Source organism: Anopheles marshallii, chromosome 2, assembly GCF_943734725.1.
Source record: "Anopheles marshallii chromosome 2, idAnoMarsDA_429_01, whole genome shotgun sequence".
Lineage (NCBI taxonomy): Eukaryota > Metazoa > Arthropoda > Insecta > Diptera > Culicidae > Anopheles > Anopheles marshallii.
The window spans coordinates 45,934,342-45,950,546 of NC_071326.1; the positions used below are offsets into that span (position 1 = coordinate 45,934,342).

The 16,205-nt window shown below is 45.8% G+C and overlaps 5 protein-coding genes across 5 annotated transcripts; 2 read left to right on the top strand and 3 right to left on the bottom strand.

Moving 5' to 3' along the window:
• Positions 1–4,589: 4,589 nt before the first annotated feature.
• On the bottom strand, positions 4,590–6,698 carry LOC128708478 (protein TAPT1 homolog). The gene is made up of 2 exons (XM_053803457.1): positions 6,503–6,698; positions 4,590–6,424 (listed from the first exon to the last, which is right to left on the bottom strand). The coding sequence occupies exons 1-2, from the start codon at positions 6,696–6,698 to the stop codon at positions 4,590–4,592; spliced, it is 2,031 nt and encodes a 676-aa protein (XP_053659432.1).
• Positions 6,699–7,135: 437 nt separating this feature from the next.
• LOC128708143 (cleavage stimulation factor subunit 1) lies at positions 7,136–8,494 on the bottom strand. Its single transcript, XM_053803104.1, has 2 exons — positions 8,421–8,494; positions 7,136–8,342 (listed from the first exon to the last, which is right to left on the bottom strand). The coding sequence occupies exons 1-2, from the start codon at positions 8,492–8,494 to the stop codon at positions 7,136–7,138; spliced, it is 1,281 nt and encodes a 426-aa protein (XP_053659079.1).
• Positions 8,495–8,732: 238 nt separating this feature from the next.
• On the top strand, positions 8,733–9,068 carry LOC128708137 (28S ribosomal protein S33, mitochondrial). The gene has a single exon (XM_053803098.1). The coding sequence runs from the start codon at positions 8,733–8,735 to the stop codon at positions 9,066–9,068; it is 336 nt and encodes a 111-aa protein (XP_053659073.1).
• A 325-nt stretch (positions 9,069–9,393) lies between these two features.
• LOC128715243 (eukaryotic translation initiation factor 2-alpha kinase-like) lies at positions 9,394–16,086 on the bottom strand. Its single transcript, XM_053810127.1, has 3 exons — positions 15,893–16,086; positions 9,767–12,836; positions 9,394–9,705 (listed from the first exon to the last, which is right to left on the bottom strand). Exons 1-3 carry the CDS (start codon positions 16,084–16,086, stop codon positions 9,394–9,396), a joined length of 3,576 nt encoding a protein of 1,191 aa, XP_053666102.1.
• LOC128715254 (protein misato) lies at positions 13,165–14,940 on the top strand. Its single transcript, XM_053810138.1, has 2 exons — positions 13,165–13,239; positions 13,306–14,940. Exons 1-2 carry the CDS (start codon positions 13,165–13,167, stop codon positions 14,938–14,940), a joined length of 1,710 nt encoding a protein of 569 aa, XP_053666113.1.
• Positions 16,087–16,205: the final 119 nt, after the last annotated feature.

A 16,205-nucleotide genomic window follows, 5' to 3' on the forward strand; every position in this document is an offset into this window, starting at 1 on the left:
ACAAGATCTCCGCTCGGGCAGCTGGTACCGTTCGACAGCAGGAGCATCCGTACCGGTGAACTACATTTGCGCTTTTTTTCATCTCTCTTCCTAATGCTGATCATTGGTAACCATGCAACACCACCCCCGGTGGAGTATCGGGCGCGCACCTAGATGATCGCGGTTTTGTGTCTTCCTGCCGGGAGAAGTTTCCCTGCAAGACAGCTTCCTTTCACGGTGAATGACGAACAGGCTGCACGCATGCATTCTAACCGTAAGCAAAGTTACTGCACGCATGATGTGAAGTAGAAGACACGGTTTTATGATCGTTCCACTGGCCGGGCGACCCGAATGCTGTAAAACAGAAAATGATGCCTCCCATAAAGCCGCACACCGGTAATGTGATGTGAATGGTGCAGATTTTTGGTTTGCAAAAATGGCACTTCATTTTGTGTATTGAAACCATTTATTTTATACCATATATTTATTAAGCGACGTTCAGAATTCGTAAAACACATTCTAAGTTCCCATCTTGCCTTGAAGATTGCTGTAATCGAAGCGAAAATTTGGCTGACCGGGTCCTAAGTAGTAAGCGCGAACTGTTGTGCTACGTCTTCAAAAATGTCTTAAATAAGGCATTTTTATAGACGTAATGGTCTAAACGGTCTACAGACGTAAAGTTTTAGAGGCTAGAAGGCATAAAAAGACATAACATATTCAATGAAAGTTCTTTTATCTGCAATATTTGAGGCGTATTTGAATGCTTTTGGAACGTTGGTTAGCAACTTTCTTCCTCTTTATGATAACAATTGCCGGGGGACTTCTTGCTCTAGCTTCTCTATTCGCTTAATGGCTGGCCAATGTGGAACTGATGCATCAGTCCTGCTACTGCGTGCCTGAAGATAGCTAGATCTATATTTGAACTCAGACCGACCGGACTCAACAAGTCGTTGGCAGTCAACTCCACTATTCAGCCATCTCCAGATTAACTCTGCACATTTTTCTTAATATTCCTACTTGCTAGAGTCTATCTAAAGAATCTAAAGAATATGACTGTCTTGGTCATATTTTTTCATCTATTGCCTCGACTCGTTTGGACAATATTAACCGGTGCTACCGCAGCAAATAAATATGCCTCTAAACATGTGATAAATACAGATGATCATCATGCTTAAGATCAAAACAACTCCTACATCATCTCGCAAGGTGGAGATATTCGAAGGTGCCTCCACAAACCAACCCCACAATGAATATGCCCTTTCGGCCCATCAATCTTTCGGCACGAGCCATGAACGGGCAGGGCGGTAAAACGATGCTGGGACGGTTTTTATCTGATCAATCGCCAAAAACCTGCAGAGACATTGTCCTTCCCTTCCCGGTTAAGCATTCAGCCATTTCACCGACCATTTAGCGTTGCATTAGCGATAGTTAATCGGTTTCGCTTTTCCCCCACCCTATCAGTACCATCCATTTCCAGCTTTTGAGCTACTCAAATTTCACATATTTTATGATTTTTTGTTTGTTGTGTTTTTGGTTTGTATCTATTTTTTCTGTTTTTGTTTCATCTAGCTATACTTCAAGTCACTTCCTGTTGGTTTGCGATCGCTTTGGCCAGTGGACCCAGCGCACCCAAGTGTGATGCGGCTGTTCGGGGCACGCGTCCACTTAAGATGAGCCCCGGGTCCACCCATGCTCGCCCCGATGCGTCACCCACCAGCCGGGAGTATCGCATTTCGGTTATGAGTTATGAATCGTTGGACAAATTGTTTTGTTTTAATTTAACGACAACCCGGCCGTCGATCGGGCCGCGTCAGCCGGATCCGGTGTCGTTACGGGCAATTAGCATACGAATGTGGTATTTAGGTGCGTGAAGGTGCCAAGAAATGGACTGTGCTGCTGGTACCGAGTATGGTCGAACGACCGGCATGCTGCCACCGGGAAGCCAACATCAGCCGCCAGAACGGTTAAGTGATGGTACGCAATGAATTCCAACGGATTCGGTTGGACCGCACCCACTCTCGGCTGGGTCTCTGCTCACTATCCCTTCGGAACGGTCCCATATATCTATCGTACCAGGGGCGTATGTACACCTTTGACTTCGATTTGCACGTTTAACTTTATGCGAATGGAAACGCATGATCATCGTACTGCAGATCGAACCAGCATGTTCCCGAGACCCAAGAGCGCGATCAGCGTACGCGAAGAACCCCCACGCTGCGCGAACGATCGGTCGGTGCGGGTTATAATTTTCCATAATTTAATAGGTGATCGTATCGATCGGTGTGCTTGTTTGCCCATTTTCCGCCATCTACGATCGTGTCACCGGAGTGACAGTGACTATGCGGCAGTGGCACCAATCAGAACCTTATCGGAATGCCGGACGGATTTGGTGAAAACAGTTCCGGCGGTCCATCGGACCGAAGTACACGCGCTTTGAAACATTATAAGAATTTGATGTGCAGTACTCAAGTATAAGCAGGTTAATAGGTGGAGGAGTTAAAATAAAATCAATTATCAGTAATAATAATCTTTTAGGGATTTATTTCATATATTCAAAATGTCTGCAGCAGCTAAGAATATTAAATCTCGGAATATTCAAATATTAAAGTTTTTAGATGAAATAATGTTACTACTCCAAGATTTTGCAGTACTGAAGGACCTCCGACCGCCTGTGAAGTCTGCGGTGCACACAGATTGACAGACGTGATAATTCCAACGTACTTCATTAGCGAAACATAACCACATCAGTTACGCGAGTTTGAAACACACTCCACTTTACGATCCTTCCCTCGTTTGCTGCTACATCGCGAACTAAGTAGAGATCAGATCAGCACATCATAACTATCCGCTGCTACTGTACAACGTGTACAGCTGGATCAAATATCAGTTTATTGACTTCAATTTGATTCTTCGAGTTACACATCGATAAAGGGCGAGTAAATGCTCAAGATGTCCCTCAGGAAATGATGTTGAGCTTCAACTAGACGAGTGTTCCTCCCTGTACTTCTACCGCCATCTACCGGAAAATCTTCTACCACCCTGTTAATGTGGCGAAAATGTAAGTTTTCGCATCAAAGAACAGCTCTGTATCGAATGGATTCGATTGCGCAAAGAAAAAGAACGAAACAAAAGCATGAAGTAAAAACGAAAGAAAAAGGCACAACGCGCGCACTGCTCTTCAATTTTCACGCCGTGCACAAGGAAACGCGAGAAGAAAACGGGCAATCGCAGAACGGAACGAAGGAAACATTTTTGCGCGGATTAAATTAAATGATACCTTTTAAGATGTCACGATCGAAGCATAAATACGGGCGGAAAATAACATATCATAAGATTATCAATTAAGGCAGCTAACCGATTGTCTTTTCGATGTCAGAATGTGTCTTTGCGGGGCTTGCATCCATGGGTTGGCAGAATCGTGAAGCGAAAAAAGAAAAAAAAACATCCAAATACAACCGTTCTGCACTACACCAACCATCCAGCTGTTGTCTGTTTTGTTTTTGTCTTTCCCATTCATGAGCAGCAAAAGGTCAGGACCATCTTAGGGGATAAGGTGAACGGAGAAGGAAATGAATGTTTCATCCTTCCGGAGTGTCTCTTTCTCGGTGCTCGCGTTAAACTCGATCCGTTTCACCGCCACTGCAGTACTGCGATACATCGTCCCTCCCAAAAGGTGTCTATAATTTTCGATCGCTACCACACCTTATACAGGCGCTAGAGTGTTGGCCGGTTGATGCTTAACGCGATCATAAAATAAAACTCCCTCCAGTTATGCTTTAAGTGGTGGATTAAGAATCGGTTCTGGTGAAGTGTAACGTGAAATGGAATGACGAGCAAAAATGACGGACACGAAGCGACAATAGTGTGTGATAAAAGTAAATCGCGTGAAACCGGGTATCGGTACGAGTCGTGGTAATTAAATTTTAACGATCCAACTGAAGCTGAATTTCCCTCGAGGTGCCCTGAAGCTGTGAGTGTTGTTCACACATATTTCTGTGCTGTGCGGTTTTCACGCTTTCTCACCAATGAAGGTGTTTCTTATGTAGAAGAAATTGCTTACAAATAAAATCCATAGAAAATCGTGTTGCTTCCGGCAACAATATTTATCTGCTGTAAGAAGAAAAACTTATTGCATTTATGATTAGTGGGTGAGATAAATGTAGTTTACCAAGGTCGTTACCGGGGTCAGAAGTATTTCATCGAATCAGTTTATGCTGTTCGATTCGGTCATTACTTCTCAAGAAGGTACAGCACGTAAACACGATTAAGTTTTATCCATTATTTATTTTCACATTTCATTACCTATCGGGTTCCGAAAAAAACGATACTATTCGCAAGTCCAGTAAACAAAAAAAAAACAAACAAAAAACGCATAACAAAACCAGGGACGCGAATGTAGTGAAAACAAACTCTAAACTAAAACACACATTCACGTGCATTGTGTCAGCCTTTGGTGCTTTAGCAAGCAATAACCATTCGAGCGCAGTCGATTGGCAAAATTAAAAATTTGCATTTCATCGAAATAAGTTGCTACAACCGTGTACTAACAAAATCAAACAACGCCTGGCTGTAGCGGTCGGGTTCCTCGCGTTCTACGATGTACGACGACCTTACCCTCCACCTTCCAGCTGGATCGATGGTTCTGACTCGGACCGTTTATGTGTCCGCACGTAATGATGGTGGTGATGAAGGTGCAACGGTCCGTCTCCTCCTTCACATCCAACCGATTCGTTCTGATGCCGGCCTGGTGTTTTCTCAAGCCCTGGCTCTTGCTGAAGATCCGGCACGCTGCGAGCTACATTTTCTTCCTCCTCTTTTTGGGTACGACTTACGCTGGAGTCCCCATTCCCAGTGCTACTTCCGTTCAATACCTGATCGTTCAACTTGACGTCATCTAGATCAACGTCGCTGTTGGAAAACAGAGCGGTCGCACCGAGCCCGGATGTTTTGCGCAGCACGTCGGTTGAGCTGTTGCTCGCGGAACTTGCCAACGAGCTTGTAGATTTGCCCACCGACATCGGTGTCGATTGCGGCGTGGATGGAGAAAGTGTCGTGATCACCATACCGGTCGAAGATGTGATTAGATTTGCGGACTGTGCTGCATGTGAACGATGGATCGGCGATGTAGCTGTATCGCTTGTCGCACGGCCACCAATCCCACCAGCAGCCCGGACATTACTCGGCAGGGGTGTGGAAGTAAGCGGATTGCATCCACTTTGATTCCGCTCATCCTGGTGCTTCTGCGTAAGATCACAAGCCTTACCGAGGGCACAAATTGTGTTCAACACACGGGCACTAAGCAACACCAGGAACGCAACGAACAGTATGACAATCGAACCAGCATTATCAAACGACAGCGCATGGTAGAGAGCTTTCACCAGGATAACCCCGAGTGGGTACGGTATGAAGCCCATGCGCCGGGCGACAAGATCGGAGTGATCACTGAATGCGTGCTTCTGTCGCGTTTGCGTCATATCGTAGGCCAAACTTGTCGTGTACTCCCGATACACATCGCAAGGTATCTCGTTGAACCGCGTAATGAATGCGTGCTTGATCCAGTCCACCAGACACTCGGTAAACATTACATACATACAGTCCGGAATCATCACGAAAAATTGTTCCGACTTCCAGCTGAACTCCTTCATCGTCTGTATCAGCACGATCAGCATCAGCACGGATAGGTGGAACCGCTCGCGAACATCGCTGCAGCTTAGCTGGAAGAGGTTGTTCTTGTCAAACTTCTTGAACACACTGCCCTTTAATTCAACAAAGTTGTTCGACATCATGATGGTCAGCAAACCTTTGTTGTTCGAGTTGATGGCCACGTTCAACGAGGTGGCCTGAAACATTACCAGCACGCTGTGCAACGTCACGTACACGATCGCGAACAAAAAATGGGGAATCGTGCCGAGGTGCTGCCGCTTGCTGTGCTTTGGCTCGGTTGCAGTCCAGAACAATGCATCGATCGTGTCTTGCCCGAATGCGGACAGTAAGCGATCGCCCACTTCGAGCATGTTGTAGAATATGTACAGCTTAATGATCGACTGGCTCTTGATCAAGTGGTAAAGCATGTTCGTATCGACGTACAGTAGCGTGTAACTGCAGATTATCCATATGGTGCCCTTTAGTAGGTCACAAATCTCTGCCGGTGCCAGTAACCTTTGGGACGGACGTCGAAATCCGAGACAGCGTGCGATCGGTCTGCTAATTAGTGCCCACAGTGCTAGGATGTATCTTATCGGTAGAAAGGTGTAGATGTACAGGAACGAATCGGCACACTGTAGCACACCGTACAGCATGAAGCATTCTAGCTCGCGCGGAATCTTCAGGAACGAGTATATTTTCTCACGCCGTGCTGAGTAGCGCTCTTCGTCGTGTTCCAGCACATAACCTCTGGTAAGTTCTATACGAACGAAATCGTACAGGCTACCACGTTCTGGTCGCTCTAGAGATGAGAATTCAAACCACAAATAAGTATTATTGCAACGATGAACTGATGGTATATACCGACTAGTTCGCTTACCCGGTGCCGTTTCTCCATTATTCAACCGTTTTGTATCGTCATCCGATGAAACTTCCTCAATGCGATTATTGCCAGACGTTCCATTTATCCCGGAACCGACGGGATCACGATTGAAGTGCGCCGCCAAATCACCCCGAAAGCGTAACTTCTTCCGGCGCTCTTGGGGTGTTGCAAAAATGTCATCCTTGCGAAACATTCTCACCGTGTCGATGCCGGTGGCATTTCCTGTATCGACTATTCCGCCTTAAGCTGCTGCAAGCAATCACCTTCCTGGTGTACTTAAACCCGGTGCACTTATGGATTTTTTTGTTCAGTAAACAGCTCTCGAAGACGTAAAGTTTACGAACGTCAGTGTAGCAAAATGCGTGAACCGAAAACAGCTGAATGACAGCTGCTTGTGGATGTTATGCCTGCGGGTTTATTTCACGCACGCCAAACTGTTTACCAACAAATTAAATGTCGCTTCCTCGCATCGTTTCTCGAAGCTAAATTTCGTACGTTTAAAATGTTTAACGGATTTTCCTTTTGGTTGGATGTTTTATTTATTACTTTTATATGGATACATTGATTAGTGCAAAGAGGAGTTATTTTAAAGTTTATCAATTACATGACAATTTAACGTCATCGTTAAAATTAATGAGCAGTCGTACGTCGTACCCAGAAACGCGCACGATAATCGTCCGAACAGGTGAGAAATGCGGACTGAGTAGGCGAATGAACAATGTGCCTCACTGCTCCATTGTGACCCAGGGACATCAGATGACAACGGGATGCATTCCGCGAGTTCCATGCACACAACGAAGTGGTTGCCTCGTCCGGAAAGAGAACATAGTCTTCGGTGTGGTTGAAGATGGCCTGTGTTTGGTGTTCCTGCTTACCGGTTGTTCCCGCTCCGGTATACGCAATCAAACAGCGGCTTGTGCTCAGTTCCCACAGTTTAACCAGCGAGTCCTGTCCCGATGATAGTAAGTATTTGCCATTTTTTGTAAAAACAACCGAGCATATTTCCGCTCCATCATGAGCCTGCGCGAATGTATTGATACAGCGACCACTGACGCCGTCCCAGAGCTTTATCGAACCATCCAAGCTGCCAGTTGCGTACACCTTCGCTGAGGTCGCGTAACGAACGCACGTAATTCCACTGTTGTGCTGTTGGGATGGAATTGCGCTCACGAAACATTGCGACGTATGTATATCGTACACTCGCAAAACGTTGTGATCCGTCCCGACGGCCATGTAATCGCCTGTCGGATGAAACGCTATGCATCGGACCGGCACACAGTCACTCAGTACCTTGTGGGCTTTTTTAACTGACGCTTTCGAAATGTCGAACAACTTCACGGTGTGATCGCGTGACGCGGAAGCAAGAATTGGGTCCCTCGGATGAAACTCCAGATACGTTACTTCGTCTGTGTGATCGTACAGCGTTCGGATGACAGGGTGAGCATGCTGTTCGCGACCCGGTTCCATGTCCTCCGGTGCAGACTTGGCAAGCATACGATCAACGTCGAGTATTTTTATACTAGCATCCATGCTGCCGGTGGCCACAAGCTGGCCATCTCCGCTGAAACAACCCGCACGGCACGCTTGCTTATGGGATGTTACATAAGCCGTCTCATAGGATGCCGGTTCCGGTGCCAGTGTAGAACCTTCCGTTTCAAACTCCAGATCCAACCCGCAGGGCAAATCATCGAACAGATTACTTTCCTTCGATTGTTCAATTTGATTGGCCTGTTTGAAAATGTTCATCAGCCGATCGCTCGGTGGACAGGGAGGATCTGCCCGTACCAAATTGGTCAGCTCTACCGCAACAGCATGATGTCCGTCGTAGAAAAGTTGACTACACGAAGGAAGAAGCCAAGATACCATGAGATAAGTAACGGATTCACCACTTCATTTAGATCAAAAGTATGCAAACCTTATCATCATTCGATACAACTGTTCACGGCACTTCAGCAAGTTCTTGTTTTCTGGAGTTTCTTGGTCTTTCATATTGGAAAATAATAAATTTAGCCGCGATAGCACTATATGTAGCAGTCCGCGTTTACGATGTAAACAATCTGAGCAGGCGGTGATATTTGCCGCATGTCAAAAACTTTTAGGGCTTCTTTCACGCACAGGAAGAAACGTGCACTGTCAAATGCTTTTTGTCAACAAATCAAATTACACAATTCCTTTCGATTAGTGGATAATAGATAATAGCGGTTTCTGACCAGTGCACAATAAAATAATGTCCAAGTACAAAGAACTTACCAAACTTACGACGACGTACGCGCGCCGGATGAATTACCTTTCGAACCGGATCTTTGGTGAAGTGGCCCGTCCGACGAATTCCCAATCCATGAAGGTGGTCAAGATGTTCAGCGACGAACCAATCCATCAGCGAGACTACGTCGTGAACTGGTATCCACGGCACGTTGAAACACACCTTCTAGCAATGAAACTTCGCGAGTATGGCCTGTTCCGGGACGAACATCAGGATTTCAAGGAGGAAATGAAACGATTACGTGCGCTTCGTGGAAAAGCGCCACCGAAGAAGGGCGAAGGAAAACGTGCGAAAAAATAAGTGTGTACCGGACACATGAATGTTTGTGGTACATCAAATATAGGAGCTTCAAAAACCTATCGGGACTATTTACAGTTTTATCACTTTATTACTTATTTTCATAACTCTCATTCAATACCATCCGTCGTTTACGATTAGTTTACGTAGTTTTAAAACAATATTTACGTTTTCACTCCTAAACGTAATACCTCACCGGGATGCGTTAAGACTGTAACAACCATGTGGGACGACATAAATATCTTACAACTAAACATTTTCACTTGGCAACTCAGCCAGCATCACAATAAGCCGCACTCCTATTGTGATCCCAGGTAATACAAGTTCTTCAAAAGCACAATTGATTGGGGCCTGGTACGCCTGCGGATCCATTGCCTGATCCGGACCCGGACGTACTGTAAGTACGGCTGTCTTTTCTGCGCGGTGGCAACTCAAAGTGCCATTCTTCACCATCGTCCGATTCAAACGATCCATTCGTAGAGCCGGGATTGCTATCAACGACCAACGTCTCATCCACAACGCCCAGTGCATTGGTGGATTTGTTAGAAGGGATTCGCTTGAACGGTGGATGAGCCTTGATACCAAACGTCGTTGGTCGTTTATTGGGTGTTTCAGACAACATCAACGTTAGTAGTTTAAACTGAAAAGAAACATCACATTTATAGTTACACAAGTAGGAAACAACATTCCACTATACAAACCTCACGCTGGTGCTCTTCTTCAAAATTATCCGGAAATTTGCTTTTACGCACGTTTTTTAGCGTGCAGATACGTTCCATTTCTGTGCCAAAGCTAACGAGCAACTCGAACAGGATCAACCCGAGCGAAAAGATGTCCACTTTGTAGTCGTACGGCAAACCCTTTAGCTGTTCCGGCGACATATACAACTGCGTGCCAACCTGCCGCGTGTGCCGATTGGGCACCATGGTTGGCATATTGTTCTCGCTATCGTACTGCAGATCACTCGAATCTGTCACGAGTCCAAAATCACCAATCTTAATCCTGCCATCTAGCGAAAAGAATATGTTGCTCGGTTTGAGATCACGATGGATCAATCCCTTCAGATGAACATACTCAACACCGGCAACGATCTGTTCAAAAATTGGCACAATTTTATCTCGCCGCGATGGGAACCCGTTCATACAGAGCCACTCCTTCAGCGATTGCTTGTGGCACAGCTGCATTTGAATGTAGAGATAAATTTTATTGCTCTTCGCAGAATTGGCTTTCGATTGTTCAGTGGATGAAGGAAGTGTGCTATGGTCTACCGTGCTTCGTGCAATCGGATCATCGGGGAAACAGCGCACATTTCCCCTACTGGTGAGATCAAGAGACAGTGGTCTACGGTGTGTTTTACGGAATGGGTTCTGCTTTTCCGGCTGCTCCATTGTGCCATTGCTGGCACCATGTAGCATCACTGGTTGAGATGGAGCTTCAGGCGAGAACGAAACATCAATCGATACAGCATGCTGGGATACTAAACCATTAGAGGTAATGCCTTCGCTGTGGGACGGTTCTTTGAAAACAATATCCAATGAATCATCGACATCCGCTTCTTCGTTCCATCTCTGCTTTCCGTTGCCTTCCATTCCCGACGTTTCATCTAAGTCGTCGGAATCGGAGCTGGATGTATCGTCGCCATCATCATGTGTCCGTTGTTTGTCCTGATCGCCCTCGGCGCGAAACTCAATAAAAGAACAACTGTCGCTCTGTTCATACCGCTTCACCGTAGGTCCATCACCCATTCCTTTGGAGAAGGAAAAGTTTGGCTCTGGGAACCGTGGCATCCACAGGTTCGATTGCACAGACGATGTTTGAAGCCTAGAATTTTTCATTCCTACCTCAAACGAAGATGCCGTAGCTGCAGTCATTCCACCAGACAACGGAGGACATGTATCGGTCGGTGTTTCAATGTCGATCGACGTCGAAAGGCAGTTCCTTTCGATCCATTCACGATCGTGCCGCTCTTGCCATCCCGGTGGAGGTGTTTCAACCCAAGCATGGAAATATCGAACAATGTTCTGATGTTCGCAGTGGGCCAACGTTTTCACTTCACGCATTACACGATCTTTTGACTCCTGCTTGTTCGGTAGCACCACACGCTTGATAGCGTATCGGCAATCGTCTAATTTGTTGCGAACCTCGAACACGACACCGAAGCCGCCTTTTCCAAGGCACTGCACCAGATCAAAATCATCTCGAAAGCGTGAAATGTAATTTTCCACTATTGCCGGTGGGCCATTCGATGAGCTAGACTCCGAGTAACTGCGCACCGTACCCATTCGTATCGCTGGCGGGAACTCTTCCACTGCTTCCACTGCAGTCGGGATTGGAACTGTTACCTTACGTTCGACCACTACCATAACCGGTGGTTTTTCCGCCCGTAACTTCAGCATCATATTCAATATTAATGCGGTCGTGATGGAAATGATAAGTATTTCCTTCCACCAGAACCACATCGACACGATGATTACCTTGACAGGTGCATCGAACATTGTGTTCAAATCGTCTCCAGCATCCATTACCGAATGCTCATCTTGGCTGTAATTTGTACTATCAGTACTGTTCGACACGTCCTCAGTCTGACCGCACTGTTCGCCACGATCGGAATCATACACTAAAAAGAATCCATTTCCATTGATATAGTTCGATGCGTATAGTACCGAACGTGCAATTGCAGTTGATTCGCCAGTGTCGTCTTCGTCCTTCACAACTTGACCAGAACTGTCCCCATCTGTAAGCAAACCCGCAACAGAAGGGCTTGCTGGTAACGGTTTCCACGGAATTGCCGGAAGTTTACTTTCGTCGGTTAGTAATGCAATGTCATGCAATTTTTCTTCCCGCTCGTTCAGCATCGTCGGCGATTCCTGTATGTAAAGTTGTTTCTCATGCATACCGATGTACAAAGACGGATTTATCAACGGAGGTCGATCGGTTTCATCATCATCCACGTTGCCATTCCACAACCAGTCCGTACGATCGAATAGATCAACACCGACCAACTGATCGTCATTCTTATCCGACGTTCGCCATGCGCTTACAATCGGCACATCAAACTTGTGGCGCCAAACAATCTCACCCGGTGCGCTTTTACGTACGGCGCAGATCACTCCCTCCGGAATGATCACCCGAAGTTCGAGATCAAGTATTACTGGATTCACTTCCCGGCGTTCCTTGCCTCCACGGCAGTCTTCGTTGCTCATCCTTTCCAGCTCATGATGGCCAATGCTAAAATTCCAACGTTCACTACCGGTGCGTGATTCGACCGCTCTGACCGTTTGTGTCTGTCGTCGAATAACGAGTACATCTTCCTGCATTGGATCTAGTGTACCAGCTCCAGCGGACGGTCGATCATCTTCGGGCGGCCCGTACTTGCCATCTCCAGTCGATTCCATCGCTAATTCTGTCGCATTTTTGCACCCTTGCATCGTACAAATATAAATCAGTTGACCGGATTGCATAGACACGCCATACGAACGCGATTCCTTGCCGCCAGATATAACCAGATCGTCAGAAAATTTGAATGAAGATTTGAGCAAATCTTCTGCACTGAATGGAATAGGTTCGATAGAATCGCCATCAAACTTGTACAAACTTCCACCGAGCGACGGTATCATGCGAACCCATTTTCCATTGTTCGTCAGTTCTAGACGGTGAATACTCGAGGAAAGTAGCGGTCCTGGGCCAGTTTGGATACTCCAACGTTCTACACCCCCGTTCAGCATGTCCAGGGCAGACAATTTACCGTCCAACGTTGTGACGAAAACCAATCTGAAATAGAAAACATTTTCATATTAGCCTAAAGTTGCACTTCATGCAAGAAAACTTTAACACTATATTTATTTGGCGAATTGTTACGTTTTCAAATATTTTTTTGTTCACGAAACCCCATTCAGAAAAGCCGGCTTCTTGCACGTGTTGAATGCACATGCGAATCTTTCAAACCAGTCATGTAAACAACTCTCACGTTGCAATACAACCCTGCGTAGCGCTTTGTTTGTATCTTGACAGGTGATGTTTGTTTACTAGACGAGCGTCGAACATCGTGGAAATCGTGCTAGAGTAGCGAAATAACTTACGGAAACATCCAAACCCGAAAATGGCACGTGAAATCTTAACATTCCAATTGGGCAATTATTCCAACTACATCGGTACGCATTGGTGGAACATACAGGTATGGTTTGTGGACTACGAGTAGAATCCGAACATGATCTTACGTATATGAACTGTTACCCGTCAGGAATCTTCATTCAACTATGATCCCAACGCAAAACCGTCAGAAATTGATCATTCGATCCTGTATCGAGAAGGTCAAACGAGACAACGACAGGTTACCTTCACACCACGCCTGCTGATGGTTGATTTGAATGGGACTCTGAAGCATGTGCCACGCACTGGCGACCTGTACGAACAACCGATTGATCCGGAACAAATATCATCGGACCCTGCGGAGGTTACTGACATCGGATGGGAAACTGGAAAGGTTGAGGTGATAAAGAAGGAAAAATCCGCTGGGAAACATCCTTACCAAGCGGACCTTCAGGCCGGAAGTTCCAACGACAGCGAGGAGGCAACGGAAAAAGATTACAATTTTTCCAATACGGTTGAAAATTGGATAGATTTTAGCTACACCCGATACCATCCGCGAAGTTTAAACATCATCGAAAGGTATACACACACCAAGGAAGAATCCCAACTCGATACTATTATGAACGGTATGGAGCTGTGGAAGGATTACGACTTTCAGGACGATTTTACTGACCGTGTGCGGCAGTACATCGAAGAGTGCGATGGTTGTCAGGGATTTCAAATGTTGTTCGATTGCTGTGATGGATTTTCTGGACTAGCAATCAAGCTGCTCGAGCATCTGCAGGATGAGTACAGCAAATCCTCGCTCATATTTCCAGTATTTTCGCCCAAGGCACCAATGTTTAAAAATGCCGATGAAGCCATGAGCGATTCTATACGCGTTATTAATACAGCACTTGCTTTTGCACAATTATCCGAACAGTGTTCGCTGTTTGTGCCCCTATCAACTATGAGCCGCTGCTGGCGCGATGTGACCAAGCCACGTTCGCTTCCTAACCTTGTTTACGATCCTACCAATTTCTATCAAACATCCGCCATTTTGGCGAGCTTCTTAGAAACAGTAACGTTGCGCTATCGATTAAAGGGATCGATTACAGCCGGTGCAGGAAGTTACATTTCCGGCATGTGCAGCGATTTGAATGCCTACGGACGAAAGATGGCTGCAGCCGGACTAATCTTTCCCTTTCCATTAGGTGACACGCAAGATTTAATAGACTGTCTCGATCAATTGGATGGTAAAAGCTTGACCGTTCAGCTTTCTCCAAACGTTAACGTGGGCAATCGTGCCGTCGTACAATCCGTGTGTGCCCGAGGATTGCCACAGAATCGTCTAAAGCGGCCCCCAACAGCCAAATCTGCCCAACGGCAACAGATAATGCCTGCGTACAGATGCAACAATGTGAGCGAAATGTTACAATTCTTCTATTCCTGCAGTCTCGAGATCAGCATGACGCACGTAACTTCGGTTCAGAGTCCTATGACCGTGCGGCAACCGTTCCCGGTGGAACTGTTCGACAAACGAGTTGGCTACAACGGTTTCCTCACCGACTGTCCATTGGCGCAAGCTTCTGCGCTGTACGTACAGCATTGTCCGGCTTTAGCTGCAATTCAATCGTCGTCTGATTTAGGGGATGGCCTCAATGCGCTTCATCGTGAAGTTAGTCGAATTCGGTTACCGAAAATACCACGATTTGCTGAGTGTGGTTTGGAGGAGGTGGACTACAAGGAATCGATCGAACGACTGTTGGAGTTTAAGGAAAATTACGATGAAAACTACGAACTGTAAGCTGTGGACGTGAGTGATATCTATATTCTTCAATGTTATACCCCAAGTGCTTTGAAATGCAAAAAAGCTCGCTGGTATGCGCTACTACAACACAAATAAACGTTAATAAAAAAATGATTGCTTTTAAAGTATAACAATTTTGGAAAGTGACCAAAGCCCAGGAAGTAAAATTAAGCCTGATTCGTTACTTTTTAATTAATTTCTAAAACTGTTATTATACAATTTATTCTATATTCGAGAAATAAGCGATATCTTCATTTATTTACTGAAAAAGACACCTACTTCTTCCTCGTGGCCCTAAGCAATTGTAAGCTGCTTATTGGCCAAAACGATTTGTTTTCTACAGTTCAGTATGAGTCAGACAAAAACAGACTCTGCAAACAAATAGGTAGACGTGTGTCCCACAATCGATGTGCTTGCGCAGCCACAAACGCTGTTATCAGACGATGCTACGGAATATTTAACTATTTGCAACTGACCTTAGAAAGAACGAACTAACTCCAACTGCCAAATAATCCTAATCCACAGAAGTATTAATTAGAATTTGAGTCAAAATTCCCACTCAAAATGATGACGCAATTGAGTCCTTTGATAAGGTGATGTATTTACCTGACCGATAAGAATTACCTGACCACCAATAATTGAAAGTAGCTGAGTTTTGGAGAGCTTTTCAATTATGAGGAAAGATAAGAGTAGGTCAAATCACCATCAACTAGTCAAACGGTAGAGTTGTAAGTAAATATCGTTCTAATTAGCGATCGTCAATCGATCAATGCGATCAGAAGACAAGAGCAAACGCATCAACTTTAACGCACGTACTATCAACCCTCATTCATTATGCTGTAATAATTGTTTACGTTTTGTTGGGATGTGCTTGACAAAACACGTCCAGACATGTTTCGAGCGAAAGTGGTGCGCGTTGCAGTTGCATGCTACGAAAAAGTCTGCTTACCCATCGTTAAGGTCACGCTGTTGGGGCACATCTTCGGCACAGAATGGGAGCTGCTCGACGGGGGCCGACGCGTCTTCCGGCAGTTTCGGTAATTGCTGTTGGCCATTGCTGCCCAGTGCCACCGTCACAACCGTGGCCAGTAGCACCGTTCCGACGCACAGTGCACAGCGAATCAAAACAGAGCACGTAGGCATGATGGGTCTTCGCCTACTGGTACAACTGGACCATTCGTCGTCGTGTGTTGCGGTGTCCGCAACGCCGTATATTCATATTTTGTACACACAAGTAATACTTGATGATACGCTGCAGGCAT

Coding starts and splice junctions, on each gene's coding strand:
- LOC128708478 (XM_053803457.1), bottom strand. CDS start 6,698: ATGTTTCGCAAGGATGACATTTTTGCAACACCCCAAGAGCGCCGGAAG. Junction 6,425..6,502: donor TAATGGAGAAACGGCACCGG/GTAAGCGAACTA, acceptor TCTCATCTCTAG/AGCGACCAGAACGTGGTAGC.
- LOC128708143 (XM_053803104.1), bottom strand. CDS start 8,494: ATGAAAGACCAAGAAACTCCAGAAAACAAGAACTTGCTGAAGTGCCGT. Junction 8,343..8,420: donor TTGTATCGAATGATGATAAG/GTTTGCATACTT, acceptor TCCTTCGTGTAG/TCAACTTTTCTACGACGGAC.
- LOC128708137 (XM_053803098.1), top strand. CDS start 8,733: ATGTCCAAGTACAAAGAACTTACCAAACTTACGACGACGTACGCGCGC.
- LOC128715254 (XM_053810138.1), top strand. CDS start 13,165: ATGGCACGTGAAATCTTAACATTCCAATTGGGCAATTATTCCAACTAC. Junction 13,240..13,305: donor CGCATTGGTGGAACATACAG/GTATGGTTTGTG, acceptor GTTACCCGTCAG/GAATCTTCATTCAACTATGA.
- LOC128715243 (XM_053810127.1), bottom strand. CDS start 16,086: ATGCCTACGTGCTCTGTTTTGATTCGCTGTGCACTGTGCGTCGGAACG. Junction 12,837..15,892: donor CAGCGTGACCTTAACGATGG/GTAAGCAGACTT, acceptor TTTCTATTTCAG/ATTGGTTTTCGTCACAACGT. Junction 9,706..9,766: donor AAGAAGAGCACCAGCGTGAG/GTTTGTATAGTG, acceptor GTTTCTTTTCAG/TTTAAACTACTAACGTTGAT.